This window comes from Diceros bicornis, chromosome 36 (genome assembly GCF_020826845.1).
Source record: "Diceros bicornis minor isolate mBicDic1 chromosome 36, mDicBic1.mat.cur, whole genome shotgun sequence".
NCBI classification, from domain to species: domain Eukaryota; kingdom Metazoa; phylum Chordata; class Mammalia; order Perissodactyla; family Rhinocerotidae; genus Diceros; species Diceros bicornis.
The window spans coordinates 4,732,886-4,751,462 of NC_080775.1; the positions used below are offsets into that span (position 1 = coordinate 4,732,886).

An 18,577-nucleotide genomic window follows, 5' to 3' on the forward strand; every position below is an offset into this window, starting at 1 on the left:
ACCTGGGCACACGTGGCAGTCTAGTCCTGACTCTCAGCTCTGGCTCTTTGGTAAAATACTGTGGAAAGTTTCTTTTTATCTGCAGATAGACGTAGCAAAGAGTCATTTTCCAAAGTTGCCCAAAAGATATGTGCTCCACTCTCTCCTGCTAAACCTTCTGTATGTCTGAATTCTAATCATCCTTCCAGGCGAGTTCTGCTCCCACCTCCAGGGCCAGCTCTGCCAGAAGGAAACCTCATTCTGGGATTTCCTGGATCTCTGATCCCCTGAGCTGCTGTAAGTGAGCCTACGCATTGCTAGTCATCCTTGCAATATGTGCCTCACCTTGCAGTCCACATGCAGTGTGTCCTCCTATTCCTCGAAGGGCTAAAGGAACACTGACTGATAAATACCGGCTACCTACTACATTCTTAGAGGTTGACAACTCTGCCCATCACTCCAGAAATGTCTGTAAAATTTCTGTTATCACATCCCATCTCCCTCTCCCCCTAAATCTAGGAAAATCAGTTTTTGGTTCTAAGGAGTCAGAAGGAAAGAAAATATACAAAAGAGAGACAGGAGTAGACAAGTCTTTAGGGAAAAAAATTTTTAATTTTTACAGACAGTGACAAAAATAGAGTGTCTTTCTCTGCAGACTTATGGACTTCAGTCTAGCTGGCTATGAGTTGCTAAGCAGTATGGATAGTACCCACGCTGTTGTGTCCGATCCCCAACATGTGAGACGTTTCCCGCTTTGCTATCCACATGCAGGGCTTCTGGTGGAAGTCAGGACAAAGGTCTCCATGTCAGTATTCATCAGAAAATGGATACTCAGGGTGGTCAGCACCACTAAAGTGGGAAAGAACAATGCATATATGGGTTCAATGACTCTGTTTCTATGGTGATAGAGAAGTGATTTCTACGGAGCTGTCATTAACATAAAGCTAAACATTGTATTTCCTGACTAGTTGTGAAATCTGCCTTTCTTTCTTTCACAAACATGACTTTATAACAGTCAAAAAATAGTACCAATAATTAAATTATTGAAATTGTATTCTCTGCCCAGAATTTAATACACAGAACACAGAGTCAAATATTCAAATATATTCCTCTCCCTAGCTACATCTGTAAATAAAGTATCAACGTAGACTGTCATTTCTCATCTCAAATCCTCAGTGGAAGAAGAGATTGATTCTGCCTTGTTTTGAACAGGACAAGTCTAGCTACATGCTCAGCACTAATCAATAGTTTAGGTGATACAGGTTACTGAATGTAATTTCACTTCCATTTTTTAAATTTATTGTTTATGAACTGCCCACCACATACAGCAATTCTAGTTAGATTCATAAATGGTAAGAATGGCATGTAAAAATTGGGTCCCATGCACAAGGAGCTTATTTTATAGTAAGGAGATCTCTGTTCAGTATTAACCCAAAATAAAAAGTGATAGAAAAATTATTTCTTATTGTTGAAATATATCATTAACTATAAGAATTACTGATTGATTACCCCTCTCACTTTCTCTCTGCATTATTTCCCTACCTTACTCTCCACTTGTCTCTATATTAATAAATATATTATCAAGGAGAATAATGTATCTATCAACATTTGAGTATTCACAACTTGACATTATGCTATCCCATTCCATACTTTCACATTTATCACTACTATGAATTAAAATTCTCCCAGGCACGAGGAATGTGAATTGCTCCCTTTCTCTCATCTATAGTGAAGTTTTTTTCTCAAAATTCCAGAACTTCAGAGCATGAAGGAATAGTAAAGATCTTTTGGTGGCTATAAATTCTCTCCAACAATGATATTTTTTCTTCCACACTCTTCCTTTGATTTACGTCTTTCTTCTTGAAAACTTTGTCCTTTGCACTGAGTTCTTGATATTTCAGAAAATCTAAACCAAGAATTCCTATTGATCCTGAAAGGCCAGCCTTTCTGGAGGGAAATGCAGTATTTGGGTTGTGAAAAAACATGCAATGAAAAGGAAGGGAGAGATTTGGAAACTTATGAAAGACATAAAATCGGCAGGATCTCATGGATATTCCATCTGGGGGTGATGGGATTTCTGGTGTGGACCACAAGCTTGATGGGGAATCCTTTAATCTGATAAAAAATGAGAAGTAGGGAGAAGAAGAAGATAAAACCAGTTTTGGAATCATTGAATTAGGATACACTGGTGATATCCACAGTGAATGTCCACTGAATTGTTGTGGAAATTGGAGGCCTACGTGGAAGCTATAGATTCAGCAATGATATCAAGGTTCTCGGAAAGTGACATGGCGTGATGAGTGCAAGATGTATGTGTGTAAGTCCAAGCTGACCCCGATCCACTCATCACGATGTTGTGTCAATGAACAAAGCTCTGGAGTGAGTCTGGAGTGAGATTCCAGAAAGCTCCTGTCTCATTCCTGACTCAAACTGGACTCTGTCTTCCTGGTATTGAGGTAAATTTTAACCATCATCATACACTCATTACCAGAAAAGGAATTGAGGCAAACATATTTAACAAAGTCACTTACATTTGAAAAGGAAGATATCGAAGATTTCGGTTTAGGCCATCTAGGACTTTCATGTCCTCTGAAGTCAACTGGAATTCAAAAACCTATCACACAAATAGAAAGAATTTTTTGAGTTTTAGATTGCATGATTGCCAATCTGGAAAATCAAAGTAAATCAGACTGAATGGTGGAGAGACAATACCAAAATATCTTAGATGTTTCCTAAAGTTTTTAAAGACATCAAGCAAAATATTCAAGCTGTAATAAATATCAGGCAAAAATTAAATAGAAATTCATCCCTAGATATAATATATTGAAACTGCATAAGACTACAGACAAAAGGAGATCTTTAAAAGAGCTGAGGGAATAAAGCTGACATTATTCAAAGAGGACGGCCATGTACTTAGAAGATCCAGAGGAATCTAGAGATAAATTATAAAAATACACAACAAAATTTAGTAATTTAGGAGTACAGGTGGATTTCTATATCCCAAAAATGAACAGTTAGAATGTGAAAAAAATTTTTTTCAGGATAATTTAAACCAACAATTGTCCAAATACTAATGATGTATGTTCAAAAGACACAGTAACTGACTTGAAGAGCATATCACTGTCTAAATGTGGGACGCCTTAACCATCAAAAAGAGTGTCAGTAATGGCTAACATGTTAAGCCAAATAAATCTATAACCTCAAGTACTACTCCTTTAAACTGGGGATAGTTTATTATACAGCTGGAGCTAATGGTATAATAATGATCTCTCTACACGTAAATCAAAAGACAACTTAATAAAAATGGACAAAGATTTCAACAGACACTTCATAAAAGTGAAAACTCAAGGACAATAAGTAGAAGAAAATGAAACTACATTAGTCTTCAAGGAAATGCAAACTAAAACCACAGTGATTTGGAGATAGAAGATCACTGCTAATCTTTGAATGTTTGCATGCCCCTAAAATTCGTAAGTTGGAAATCTAACCCTCACTGTGATGGTATTAGACAGTGGGGCTCTTGAGTGGTGATTAGATCATGACAGTGGATCCCTCTTGAGTGAGATCAATGCCCTCATGAAAGCAACCTGAAAGAGCTCCCTTGTCCCTTCTACCTTGTTAACATACAACGAGAAGTGTGAGATCCAGAAGAGGGTTCTCACCTGACCACACTGGCATCCTGACCTCAGACTTCCAGCCTCTAGAACTGTGAGAAATAAATTTCTGTTGGACATGAGCCACCCAGTCTGTGATATTTTGTTATAGCAGCCCAAATGGACTAAAAAAAAATCACATAATCCAGTTCCCTCATTTTAGAAGGAAGAAAATGAGATTGACATGCACAGAGCTACAGAGTACTTGAAAACTTAATGCTGGAACTAAAATCTCTGTTTTTTGTCCAATTGTAATTCCATCCAGCCATGCTGCCTCTCCTGTTGCCACAGTAAGAGAAAACCGGTGGGAATACACATGCATGGGAAATAACAAGTAACTCCTCTGGGCCCAAAGACTTCTTGAGAGCCTTACAAAGAAGAACACATGTGAAGGATATTGTTTACAAGCCCCGTGCCCACAGCCTCACTCATCACCTGCATGTTCTCTTTGATCCGCTTCTCATTGTAACTCTTGGCCAGGACCACAACTCCACGCTGTAGCTGGTAGCGAAGGGCAATCAGTGCTGGAGTTCGCTGGTATTTTTTTGCCATGGCACAAAGAACTGGATCTTCCAAGAGAACCGGGGCATTCGGGGCTAGCCTGGAAGAAAATGCAGAAATGCTGAAGACCTGAGACTCTGTATTCAGTTCATTAGCAGACTTCCCAAACAGACCTGGCAGGTGCACTCTAGACCAGTGCTTCTCAAAAGGTGGTCCCTAGACAAGGAGCATCGCTATCATCTGGGATCCTGTTAGGAAGACAAATGTCATGGCTTCACCCAGGACCACCTGATTCATAAACTCAGGTGTGGCACCTAGCAATACCTGTGTTTATAAAGTCTTCCAGGTCATTTTGATGCATGCTTGAGTTCGGACCAATGCTTCTAAACTCATGGATTTTTTTCTCTTCTACTTCTCAGTGTAAAAACATTCTGTTTTTCCTCTCTGATCATAGCCCCAAAGAAAGGAAAAGAGCATGAAAGGAGAAAGAGAAGGAACGGACTGGGATATTTTTTAACTTTTCTAAGATATTGATAACAATTGAGTAGTCCAAAAATGAGAACGATTCATTTGATCATTAATTATAGTGTGCAATGTTTCTATAGAAGTTTACAAAAATGATTCAGATTGTAATTTTTTTATCATGATAAACCTGGGAGTTATTTATTATTATCCCAATTTGAGATATAAGGTGAGTGAGGCTTAGAGAGGGTATTACTAGAAAGGTATTAATAAGTTAAAGCTAAATAATGACTTAAGCTTGTGTCTTTTGTCTCAGTTTTTGGATTATATATAGATCTTAATGCAGACATTTGTTATTCATTAATCTACAACCAGACACATATAATGTAAAAGGATTGGCTGGGTAATAGGATGATAAATGAGAAGGATTTCTTTGTCCTTCCCCTCTCTCCCCCAAACCAGTTGAGAGTTAATTACAGAAAAGTGAGTATGGTATGATTAGAAATATTTCATCAAAAATCGTGTTTTAGGTAAACTCCTCATTGTCTTAATTACCATCTTTTCATGCGTTGGCCTCCTAAAGCACTATAAGCAACTAGGACAATATCTTTTGACTTGCAGAAATCCAGCAGTTTGCTCTGGTTGAGATGAGGATGACATTCCACCTGTAGAATGCCAAGAGAGAAGAGTGTCAGATTATATGAAATGACAATATTAATATGAAAGAGAAAGGTTAAAAGGAAAAAAAAATCTGAATAAAAAACTATGTAATATCAAATTTAAACCGGAAATATCAACATCAAGTAATGATTTTTTTTATTTATTTAATTAATTTATTTTTGTGTGTGTGAGGAAGATCAGCCCTGAGCTAACATCCATGCTAATCCTCCTCTTTTTTTTCTGCTGAAGACGACCAGTTCTGAGCTAACATCTGTTGCCAATCCTCCTCCTTTTTTTTCCCCAAAGCCCCAGTAGATAGTTGTACGTCGTAGTTGCACATCCTTCTAGTTGCTGTATGTGGGACGCAGCCTCAGCATGGCCAGAGAAGCAGTGCTTCGGTGCGCGCCCAGGATCCGAACCCTGGCCGCCAGTAGCGGAGCATGTGCACTTAACAGCTAAGCCAGGGGGCAGGCCCAAGAAATGATATTTAAAAAAAATAAATATTATACCTCTGTTTCCCGAAAGGGTAAAAAAAAAAAAAAGAAAATAACATTTTTGAGAACAGGGGACTGTATGGAGCAGATCATGGTTACTCAACACCATTGTACGCTACAAGAAGACATAGGTAATCCCAGATCTGGGGCAGGAGAAGACCTGTTTGAGCCTCGGACATCAGATTGTGCCAGAAAGCAAGAACCTCCTCAAAGACTCATGAAGGGACGTCTAAAGGACACAGGAACCAGTGTGATGGGGATCCCACCGGTGACATTGGGTACATTTGAGCGTCAAAGGGAATAAGAACTAAAAACAATTATAACACACAGAGTCAATAAAAATCCACAAGTCCATAGCGATGAGAGAGAGAGAACAAAACCTTTCTTCCCACTGTTGGTGAGTATTACAATAACTGCTTTCTGGGAACACTGATAATTAAATGGAAGGAATTAAGCTTTTGCTCTGCCTTACAGGAGTAATTGTATTTTATCCTGACTTGATGAGGGGATTTGCGTTTTACAACAAATTGTCAGGTAAGAAAATTAAATAGAGTGTTTAAAATTGAAAATACTTATTTACAACTCCCAATGAAATAACTAATTCAGGGTAAAATCGTTGATAGATACTCAATGATTATGTGAAAATTTGGGGGCCATATGACTTGGCCTAATGACAATCATCACCCAACAGATTGCTAGGTAATTTCAAAGGGGAAAATATACATTTACAAAGAAAAGACCTGGCTACCACTAGCTTCACCAAGAGAACAAAACTAACATCTTTCATAGTGGGACAACTTGTCATGGCGGGCTTCCTACTGGAGTGTGATTTGAGGGACACAACATGCAAAGGACATTTTCTTGCCAAAAATATTTAACCTTAATGTAATAAGGCATTTACATCTAACTTTTAATTCACAGAAACTAGGAATAGAGAAACAAGTTAAGTAGTAACGCAAGATAATGATGAGATAAATCCAGAATATTCGATGAAAATCTGTCTGGATATCACGGAACAAAAAAAGTTTTGTGACCATTCTAAGTTACGAGAGCTTAAGAAACATGAGTCAAAGTAACAGTGGACCACAGTTGGCTCCTGTTTAGAAAAGAAGATCTACAAAAGACATTGGGAGAACCATGGGAATGTTTGAATATGGATTGGATACAGGATCATACACTTTCTGGGGTCTGTAGGAGTGAATTGTCATGTCTATAGCTTACTTGGAAGAAGGTCTACAAAATATTACATATACGTACACAGATATATCTATATCTATATGTCTATATCTATATATCTGTATATATATGTGGCAACGTGGCAAAATGTGAAATATTTCTGACAGAGGCAGGAAAATAGGGATATCCTTTACCATACTCTTAACTTTTTTGAATATCTGAAAATTTCCCAAAAATTGAGAGTAAAACTAATGCTAGAATCATATGAAATTTTTAATTTTTATAATTCAAAATTATGAGGCTATATCAGTGTATGTCAAATTCTTGAATTTTATAATCTACATTTGCTAGTCAAAGACTTTTCCTCCTTGGCTCTAAGTTGCACCTTAAGGACATAATGGTACATAAGACAGTCACAGAAGGACAAGTACTACATGATGCCAGTTATATGAGAAACCTAAAATAGTCAAACTCACAGAATCAGAGAGCAGAATTGTGATTGCCAGGGGCTAGGAGGAGGGAGAAATCGGGAGTTGCTAATTGTGGGCATGAAGTCTCAATTATGCAAGATGAATGAGTTCTACAGACCTTCTGTACAACATTGTCCCGACAGTTAACTACATTTTATTGTATTGTATCATATACTTAAAAAATTGTTAAGTAGGTAGATCTCACATTAAGAGTTCTTACCACAATAAAATAAAAATAGACTAAAAAAAGTAAGATCTCAGAGCCAGACACAGAATAATGTGTCTGTACCATTAATTTAAGGGTAGGAATAGATGAGGAGAACCAGACTAAGACTGAGTAAATCACAAGGTTGGCTCTATGTTCCTGCTAATTGTTCCTGAGTGTTGATTTTATCCACCATTAGATTCACCATAAACCAGTAACTTCATCCCTCTAGCCTGGATGATTTTCATAGTCTCCGGTTAATTTTTCTTATATCTATGCTTCCTGTTCAAAGACCCCTGAAATCAGAGACACCAAGATGAAGGATTCAGCCATCCACACCCCACAGAAACCCCTAACACCTACCTCATCTTATTTTCACTCTTTCCTTATTTACTGCCCATTCTATGTTTTCATGATCTTCCTTCCTGTAGACAGTTCCCTCCAAATCACTTTCACCCATCCCATCTCTGGACATCCTTTACAGCTCAGGGAAACATCACCTTCCCTCTAAGGTCTGGTAATAATTCCAGGCCTCTGTCACCTCCTTTACCTTCTGTAAATTTTTAAGCACAATTTAGCATTAAGGTCTTGCCACTTTTTTCACTAAGACTTTACAAAATAGAAACACAATTATGGATTCTATTCACATCCTTGTAGACAGAAACTCTGCTCTCTAGAACATTCTGTTCCATAAAGGTGGGATGAATGGGAGGTGAGGCCAAATAGACATCTGGCAGTAGTGCAAGAAGGAGATGAAGAACAGAAAGGAGAGGAGGCCAAGGAGGCTCACCTGGTTGCAGACGGGCTTGTACTTGAGCCCTGGCTTGTTCAGGATCTTCTCCAGCTGCCTGCGGTTAAAGTTGGACACCCCGATGGACTTGGTCAATCCCGCGTCTTTACATTTCTCCAAGGCCTGGGGAGGAAGGGGTGGTGAAGAATCATTTGTGCAATTGGCTATAGATCAAGAATTAATGCAAGAAAAAACTGTTAAAAGGAACAACTCCCAAGAAATGGCAGTGAAGCCAATTGGCATAATTGCCAAGAATAGGAAAAATAGTAAATTAAATAAGGAGGAATGAGGTGACAGCAAGAATAAGAATTACTGTCCTCTCCTTAGAAAAATGTGAGACTATTATACACTGAAGGAAAGAGATGTCAATCTTCATTGTCCCAAATTCTTCTGCTCCATCCTCTCTGTAAACATTTCAATAATGATTTCGTGCACACCACTGCAGCATACCATTTCTTTTAAAGCTTATGAATTGCTGATTGTGATGGTTTATAGCCTATTCTCACCAGGGAAGAAAGAAACCGGATTTCCCCTCTCCTAGCTTCCTTCTCTGTGCTCTCTCCTCCAAGCACTCACCTCCCACGTGGCACAGAGATCCACTGTGTCAAATATTGCTTTTCCATGTTCATCTGTTGGAAAAAGTTCTTCCCCTGGCTAAATAGAAGCAGTCATTTTAGTGATGTCACAAAATAATTTTTCCACACTTACTGGGCTGCCAGGTACATCTAGGGCCAGCACACTAAACCTCCATGAGGTAGGTAGTACAATATTCTAGATACTAATAGTTGCAAAATGACTTGCATATGGAGTTGTAAGGAATGTCTTTAGGAGACAGGCTTCCTCTAATCTCTTACACTATCATGTGTTTGAATAAATACCATTTTCCTAGGCCTTAATGGGAACTCATAGTGACTTACATTATCTTTGTCTGCCCTCTATACTTTCCTCTTGCAAAAGGCCTCCCTTACCCTGGGAATGACAGTAAGTTACGTGACTTTATTTCCAGAATAACTCTTGCACTCTTGACCAAGGCTAGACAATCAGAGTTCCTTATCCCTCTGAACATGTGATGGTCCAAAGGGAAGCACATGAACCAAACAGGGTCATTCAAAATTCTCTTCAGGAATAATATGAATGCCAGAAGATCCGGAGATGCTCTCAAGTGTTAATGAACATAACCCTTGAACTGCCCCAAGTCTGTATTTGCCACCAGTGGAAAATGTTGTGACAAAGTAAAGCAAACGAATAGTGATGCAAAGTTAAGGGATAGAGAAAAGGAGACGTTTCTGAAGGCTATTCCAAATCCTTAAGTCTATCCATGGCCTTGACTTTTACATAGACCATAAACTCTTTTGCGTAGGATAGATTGAGCAGCTTTCTATAACTTAACAACAAGAATTTCAAACAATGTATTCCTGAATGGCTAAGTGCCATTGGGAAAATAGCCAATGGTGTAGGTAAGGTCTTGCAAGTCCCTATGATGCTTCTAGTTTTAGACCCACCCAGAGGGAGCACAATCATATCTGCTTTCAACTTGAAATGGTGAGAGAGGAGATCAACTCATGATGCATGAATGTAAGTCATTTTCATTGCTCACCACAGCTGCATGAAACTCTGTGTTTGTGAAATCCCCAAGAGACTCAGGAATCATAGTCAGGATTGTGTGTTAAAAATGCCCGTTTTTATTTCCTCAAGTTTTTGAGGCAGGGAATTTGAGACTATTGAACTCATTTCTCTTGGAGGCATGGAAAGGAAATTAAAGATTCAAAGGAGTCCATAAAATTCTAATCAGGAATAAATATTTTGGGGATTCTTCTCTAGTGTAGTAATCCCTACATCCTTCTTACAAATATCTTAACTCAACAATACAGGCAAATTTATTGACATTCTGACACAGGAAGTAAAATAAGTGTGCCCACACAAATTGCCAACCTTCAGAGCCATTGGAAAATGAATAATATAGAGATCAACATAATTCAGTTGAAGTTTCTTCAGCGAGTTTTCCAAGGCTGGTCGCACCAACTCTGGTCTAAGGAAAGTCATCCAAAGCTGCAGAGGATAAAGAATGGAAGTTGTGTTAGATTTACACTTCAGTCAGTTTTGTTTTTCTTGTTTCACCTCAGAATTAGACATTTTTCTACCAGTTGCAAACTGATGACCACAGAGGAAAAATACTTCTTTTTTCTTGAGTTCTCTTTTGATCTTACTCATCCATAGAAACTCTATTATTTGTTTGGATTTATCATCAGCACATCTACTAACAATAGAAGGAAAGGACCCAAGAGATAAAACGTGTTGTCAAACAATAACCATGCCCATTATCTGGATTCTGTTCGATAGAGTTTACAAAGCAGTTGACAAATATCACCTCATTTATCAAACATTCAATCCTATGGGGGAATTATTAGTATGGCTTTTGTTTAGATAACTGTAGGGAAAAAGTGCTATGAACATATTAATATGGCTGGACATAATTCAAGGCACTTTAGCTATATCCTGTTTAATACACTAAAATCCTCTTATATTGCTCTCTCTTATTGATGGAGGTGGTAAATGAGATTCAGAACGTTAACAAATTGTAGTAAATCACCCAGATGGTAAGGAAAGTTGTGATCTGATCACAATTCTGTCTGACTCAGTAGTCCATGGTAAATCATACTGATATGGTCTGAGTGTCAGAAAAGTAAATTGACTTTGCTTTAAAATCATAAAATTTGAACAAAACAAAGATGACAAAGCCATCACCATTTTTTGAAACTAGATTTCATATGTGAATATGAGTGAAAAATGGTGTAAAAATAAGCACAATTCACCAAAAAACTATTGGTCCTATGATATATTCGTCACCTCCACACAATCACATTCACACATGTGCACACACAAACACCACATACACAGCACCTTTGAAGTGTAGAATATGTCTTCCCTCTTCACAGTGCCATCTTCAATTTTGCTTCGGATGGCCTGTCCAACCTCCTTTTCATTATTGTACGCATGAGCAGAATCAATATGGCGGAATCCAGCTTCTATAGCTAGTTTGGTGACCTCCTCAGCTTTGCTCTTAGGAACCTAGATGAGCAACCAAAGGTAGTAATTGGATATCTACATGACTGAGAGATAGTTAAGGCACAAACTTTGACCTTCCCAAGAGTCAACATTTCCTCATGTCTTAGGTTAATTCTTCATGTGTGGTGATGAGCCCATTGCAGTTTGTCTTGGTGTTTCCTGGTAAGTAATAAAAGTTGGGCATCCCAGGAACTCCTAAAATCCTGGGTGATCACTTGTTGATTACTAGCCCAACGGTCCCCACAACCACCCATACATACAGTGATTTTCTTTTTTTTTTTAACGTTTTTATTATTTATTTATTTATTTATTTATTTATTTATTTATTTATTTAGTGAGGAAGATTAGCCCTGAGCTCACATCCATGTTAATCCTCCTCTTTTTGCTGAGGAAGACCGGCTCTGAGCTAACATCTATTGCCAATCTTCCTCCTTTTTTTTCCCCCCAAAGCCCCAGTAGATAGTTGTATGTCATAGCTGCACATCCTTCTAGTTGCTGTATGTGGTATGCGGCCTCAGCATGGCCAGAGAAGTGGTTCGTTGGTGCGCGCCTGGGATCCCAACCCAGGCCCCCAGTAGCGGACTGTGCGCACTTAACCGCTAAGACACGGGGCTGGCCCGTACAGTGATTTTCTGAAAGAACTCACAGGACTCAGCATATAGTTGTAGTCATGGATATGATTTATATTGTGAGTGGTTATCAAGCAAAATCAACAAAGGGAAATGGTACATGGAATTAAGTCTCAAGAAACAGGGTGATCACTTCTAAGAGTCACACAGAACTAGCTAAATAAAAATTGAATGAGAATAAAAAAGGTGTAGAACATGATGGTTTCATACACTTACATCTTGTGAAATGATTGCCACAATTATCCTAATTAATATATCCATCACATCACATAGTTAACATTTTGTGTGTGGTGAGAACCCTTAAGATATCCCCTCCCAGAGAATCTCAAGAATATAGTACATTATTATTAACTATTGTCATCATGCTGTACATTAGTTCTCCAGAACTTCATTTTATAGCTGAAAGTTTGCATCTTTTGACCAGCATCTCTCCGATTTTAAGTCTGAGTCATATTCCATTTCTTTTTAAATATTTCAGAAGTTTCCGTTTTTCAATGACATCACAAGGAACTAGATACTTGGTGTAACTGCCCTCTGCTGGTCATGCTCTTTCCTTAGGTGTATGGGCATTCAGAAGTTTACTAAAGGTGAGGTTTCAGTGGTATCCTTGACCCTTCTCTCCCCTTCATCACACTGTTTACTACAAAGTAAAGAAGTCCTGTAATCTGTCTCCAAAACATTTCTTTGAATATTTTCTTCTGTCTTATAGATGAGAAAGTGAAACTCAAAGTTTAAGTTTTAATCACTTGTCATACAACTAAATAGTCTAAAGACAAAATTGGAAGGTAAAATTCTGGCTTCCAGTCTAATCACTTGTCCACTTTGCACCTCTTATGTCCAAGGTCCAACTCTACCTATTTGCTTCAATCAAAAGTACATTAATAAGAACCAAGAATTGAAACCATGCCTTGGAAGACTGTAGCTTATTCCCATAAATTATATAATATTTTCCATTTGAGATAGATTCCCAAGCAGTAGGAGAAGTTTGAGGGAGACTACAGGTGGAGTATTTATTGCCTGGCACTCAGCAGGTTAGCCCACAACAGAACAGCAACTTTCTCCCATCATTTGTCATTCACCTCTTCTCCCGGACATTTTATCACAAATATTTCTCTGGATCATGTTTTCTTGGTGGGAAGAAAGATTTCTTGAATTGCAGACATAGACAGAGAAACCACTCCCCTGCAATCACCCTTAAAGCAAGGCAGCTGATAGTCAGTGTTTTCGACTGCTGAGTTTCATTTCTTTTGCCAACCTGAGAGATAAATGGAAACTGGAGGAAAACCCAGAATAATCTGTAGGTGACCACACATTCAGACCTGGATGCAGACTGAACACTGGCTATTTTGTCTCTTTGTATAAGAAATGGTTCTAACCTTGTTACAAGAACCAAGTGAGCCTCCCAGATTTACATAGGAACTCAATGACTTGACAACCCAGGTCGGCTTCCACTGATGCTAGGTCTATTTTCTTTTGAATCCTCAACCCCAAGACCACTATTGTTACCTCTTCAGGTGCAGCAGTGCCAAATCCCAGTACGGGAATGAAGTGGCCATCATTTAGTTCCACACGCCAACCTTTGGGATCCATTGCCTGTGGCTCCTCTGACTAAGCAGACTGTTTTACTCTTCTGCCTTCACAGGTTATGTGAATAACAGGAGGGTAATACCCAACTCTGCTGTCCAACTGTTATCAAATGGATTGTAGGAGGAGCAAGGTTATAGCAGTAACCCATGGAATGAGAAGAGAAGTAGAACCAGTTAACTTGTTTCTCTGGTTTTTATCAAAGTGTAAACAATGAATTATTTGATAGTGATAAGAAAATCATTATTGTTTTACTCAGTACAAATAAATCTTTTATTCAGGATCCATATACATTAGTAAATTATTAGAAGAGATTTTCTGAATAATTATTGACCACAAGTTAGACTAGAAACCTCCAGATACCAGTATCATTTTTTGTTTTTGCCATGAGGAAGCCCCTTCTTGATCATACATCATTTGAAACATTAACTATCTTACACTGTACACACACAGACAATTTACAGAAAGGATTTTGAGGGTCAAAAAGTTGACCCTCAATAAAGAATTAAAACTTCAAGTTGAAAGAAAATTTGCCTTTTTCCTTTTCCATTAGCAAAATTATTTTTATTTTATTTGCTTTATGAGAAGAATATCCAGTCCTAACAAGGATGCAATCCTGAAAAGGGTGCCAAAATAAGACATTCTGGCAAGGTGCTTACTGTAATATTAATTATTGAGTTTTTGGATATCATTTGCAGTATGCAAACAGAATCTTAGAGTGTTTATTATAACTTTCATTCAGTTTTATAACATTTTGGAAACTATCGTGATGTCACTATAAAAAACTGATGAATATTTTATGTATTTTATTACCTTACTGAACAATGTTCATGAAAGAAAATGAATGGAAACAACTTAAAATAAACTTGGCAAGAGTTAGGGAAATTATGATCTATTGATACCACAGAATATTATGAAGCCATTAAAAACTGAACACATAGAGTGATGTCGGTAAAATGGGGGACTAGGAAACCCTGAGTTCTCTCATGGAAACACAAGGAAACAACCATAAACTAGCTGAAATATCCTTATAGGAGCTCTGGAAAATAGTCAAACAAAGATCTACAGCAACAGAGTGAACATCCAGTTAGGAAAAAGCCAGATTCAAAGTGGTAGGAAATTTCATCATGTTTTTACTTACACTTGCCCACTCCCTGCCTGACACAGTACAGGCTTGGTCTGTAAGAGGCATCAGATGAGTTCCCAGTTACCTCTCTCAAACCAGAGTGATCATAGAAGATCCTATTTGCAATGTTCTAACCTGTTTGGGGGCTGACTGAAAGACTGCTGTCTGTTTTGCCTAACTCTAAGCTTGAATTCAAAAGCAGCTGGAATGGCTCATTACAGCTGCAGGGCGTCTATAGGTGCACAGGTGTCAGAGGCAAATGATTAAGATTGAAGATGTAGAATAGACCATATAAAGCCCTGAGCAGAAGCTAGGGTGTGAATTTTGGGGATATTAAGACATTCAAAATGCAGTCATGTATTCAGGGGAATTAACAAACCCACACACATGCCAGGCAAGATTATGCTCAGAAAAGAACTGAATAGACCTTCAGCTTTCATGTTAGGCTCATCCCAAGACAAAGAACAGGCCAAGCTAAAAAGTGAAGTACTGTTAGGGCACAGAACAAATCTGCAAAGAGTGGGAGAGGTGATAGTTTTTTCAAATGCGCAATTATACACACACACAAACACACACAAAAACTCAAAACCATTATTGACCACAAAATAAATAAATAAATAAATAAATGGGCAGAAACTGTTCCTGAACAAGCACAGGCATTGGACTCAGTAGCCAAAATGTTTTAAAACAACTGTCTTATATATGCTGAAATTGCTAAAGCAAAAATATGACAAAAAAACTAAAGGAAATCAAGTAAATCATATATGAATAAAATGATAATATTAAAAAATATATGGAAATTATGGAGCCTAAGGAACAGAACGAGAAAGGTGAGGAAATGTGAAGAGACTCTAAAGTACTTATAGGACACCATAAAGTGGACTAATATACTCATTAGCTGAATCCCAGAAGGAGAAAAGAGAGAAAGTGACAGAGATTATTTGAAGAAATAATGAACAAAAACTCCCCAAACTTGATGTAAGACATGAATAATCAACAAATCTGAGAAATTCAAAGAATTACCAGTAGGATAAACTCAAAGATGTCTGTACTCACATACATGGTGTTCAAACTGTTGAAAAACAAAGAGAAGAGACTATCTGGAAGCAGAAAAGGAAATAAGACTCATCAGGTACAAGGGATCCTGGGTAAAACTGTCAACAGATTTCTCATCAGAAACCTTGGAGGACATAAGGAAGTGAGATGATGTATTTAAAGTGCTAAAACAAAAAAATAACCTGTCAATCAAGAATTCTATATCACACAAAAATGTCCTTAAAAATGAGGGATTAATTAAGACAATCTCAGGCAAACAAAAGTTGACAGAATTTATTGCCATTAGAACTGCCCTACAAGAAATGTAAAGGGAGTCATTCAGGTTCAATGAAAGGACACTAGACAGTAACTCAAGCCGTCTGAAGATATAAAGACCTCCATTAAAGGTAAATATATGGGCAAATATAAAATCATGTACTTTTATAATTTTGGTTTATAACTCTACTTTTACATTTCCACAAGATTTAGAATATGAATGAATAAAAATAATTATGCCTCTATGTTAATATGTGCACAATATATGAAGATGAAATTAGTGGCACCAATAACATAAATTGGGAGGGGAAACAGAGCTTTATAGGGGCAGATTTTTTGTATGGCACTGAAATTAATTTGGTATCAATTCATAATAGATTGTTACAACTTTACAATGTTATCCGTAATCCCCATGGTAACAACAAAGAAAATAACAAGAGAATACACAGAATTCAAAATGAGAGGGACATCAAAACATGTCATCTAAACAAAAATCATCTAAACACCAAGGAATGTAGTAATGGAGGAAATAAGGGACTTATCATTTAAAAAAATAAAAATGTGAGTCTTTCCCTATCATTAATTTCTTTAAATGTAAATAAACTTCCTCAAACAAAATGTATAGGTGTCAGAATGGATTTAAAAAAAACAAGATCAAGTATATCTTCTCTATAATTGACTCACTTTGAATCTAAGGGCACAAAGTTTGAAAGAGAAAGATGATAAAATACATTTCATGTATATGGTAATCAAAAGAGAGCTGGCATGGCTATACCAATAACAGATAAAAAAATTTTAAGATAAAAATGGTGATAAGAGACAAAAAGAATATTATATATTGATAAAAATCTCTGTCCCCCAAGAATATAGAACAATTACAAACATATATGTACCAAAAGCCAGAGCTCCAAATTACATGAAACCCACATTAACAGAATGGAAGGGAGAAATGAACACCATTACAAAACTAGTTGGAACTTCAATGCCCCACTTCCAATAATGAATAAAACAACAGACAGAAAATCAATAGAGAAGTGGAAAAGAGAGTACTATGAACAATTGTATGCCAACAAATGGAGAAATCCCGATGAAATGGAAAATTCCTGGAAAAACATAACTTAAAAAGAATGAATCAGGAAGGCATATGAAACCTGAGTAGACCCATAACTTTTAAGGAGATTGAATCAGTAAGCAAAACCCTCCCAATAAAGAAAAGCCCAGGACCAGATTGTTTCACTAGTGAATTCCACCAAGCATTTAAAGAATGAACTATAACCATTCTTAACTCTTTCAGAAAAATTGAAGAGCAGGGAACACTTCCTAACTCATTCTATGAGGTCAGCATTACCTTGATAAAAAGACAGATAAAAATCCTATGAGAAAATAAACTAAAAACTAATATCCCATATGGTTTGAGAATTCAAAATTCTCAAAACAACTCTAGAAACTGAATCCAGCATCATACTAAAAGTTTTACAAAATGACAAAGTGGGATTCACTCCTGGAAAGCAAGGATTGTTCAGCATACAAAAATTAGTAAGTGCAATACACCACGTTAACAGGATGAAGGAAAAACCACTTGTTCATCTCAGTTGATGTGGAAAAAGCACTCAACAAAACTTAATACCCTTTCATGAGAAAAAAACACTCAGCAAGCTAGAAAATGAAAGAATCTTCCTCAACACAATAAAGCCCATAGATGAAAAACCCACAGCTAACACTATACTTGATGGTGAAAGACTGAAAGCGTTTCCCCTTAAGATCAACAATATGAAAAAAAAGAAAGTTTGAGTTACAGCCATTAGACAAGAAAAAGAAATAATATACTTCCAAAATGGGTAAGAAGAAGTAATATCTCTGTTCCAAGATGACATGATCTGATATGTAGAAAACCTTAAAGATCAAACAACAAAAAGTTGGAACCAATACACAATATCAGAAAAGGTGCAAGATACAAAATCAACACAGAAAAATCAATTACATTTCTATACGCTAACAATGAAAAATCTGAGAAGGAAAATAAAAAAATAAATCCATTTATTAGAGACCGAAAAAGAATGAAATACTTAGGAATAACTTAACCGAGGAGGCAAAAGAATTATATAATCAAAATTACAAAGTTACATAAGGAAATTAAAGATAACACAAATATACAAAAAGAAAATCATGTTCATAAATGAAAGACTTACTATTAGGGTGGGAATACTAAGTAAAGTGATTTATACATTCAAAATATTCTTTATATATATCCCAACAGCCAGGTATAGCTCCTTTCTTCTCACAATGGCTCTCCTGCACCCACTTGTAATGACCCTATTAAGAGCCACCAGGTTAGACATTCCAAGGATCATTCACCATCAGTGAGGAGGCTGTCCAGAATACAGTGGCCCCAGTGACTACCTCAAATTGAGGATGATCAGGATTTGCCCCATGACCTCAATTATAGAGACCACAAATTGATGACACTGAGA

General features: G+C 37.2%; 1 protein-coding gene across 1 annotated transcript; it reads right to left on the reverse strand.

Annotated features, from left to right (window-relative positions):
- Positions 1-785: 785 nt before the first annotated feature.
- On the reverse strand, positions 786-13,684 carry LOC131398912 (aldo-keto reductase family 1 member C23-like protein). The gene is made up of 9 exons (XM_058532831.1): positions 13,592-13,684; positions 11,292-11,459; positions 10,323-10,439; positions 8,967-9,044; positions 8,391-8,513; positions 5,151-5,260; positions 4,068-4,233; positions 2,511-2,593; positions 786-828 (listed from the first exon to the last, which is right to left on the reverse strand). The coding sequence occupies exons 1-9, from the start codon at positions 13,673-13,675 to the stop codon at positions 786-788; spliced, it is 972 nt and encodes a 323-aa protein (XP_058388814.1). The 5' UTR covers positions 13,676-13,684.
- Between the last annotated feature and the right edge of the window lie 4,893 nt (positions 13,685-18,577).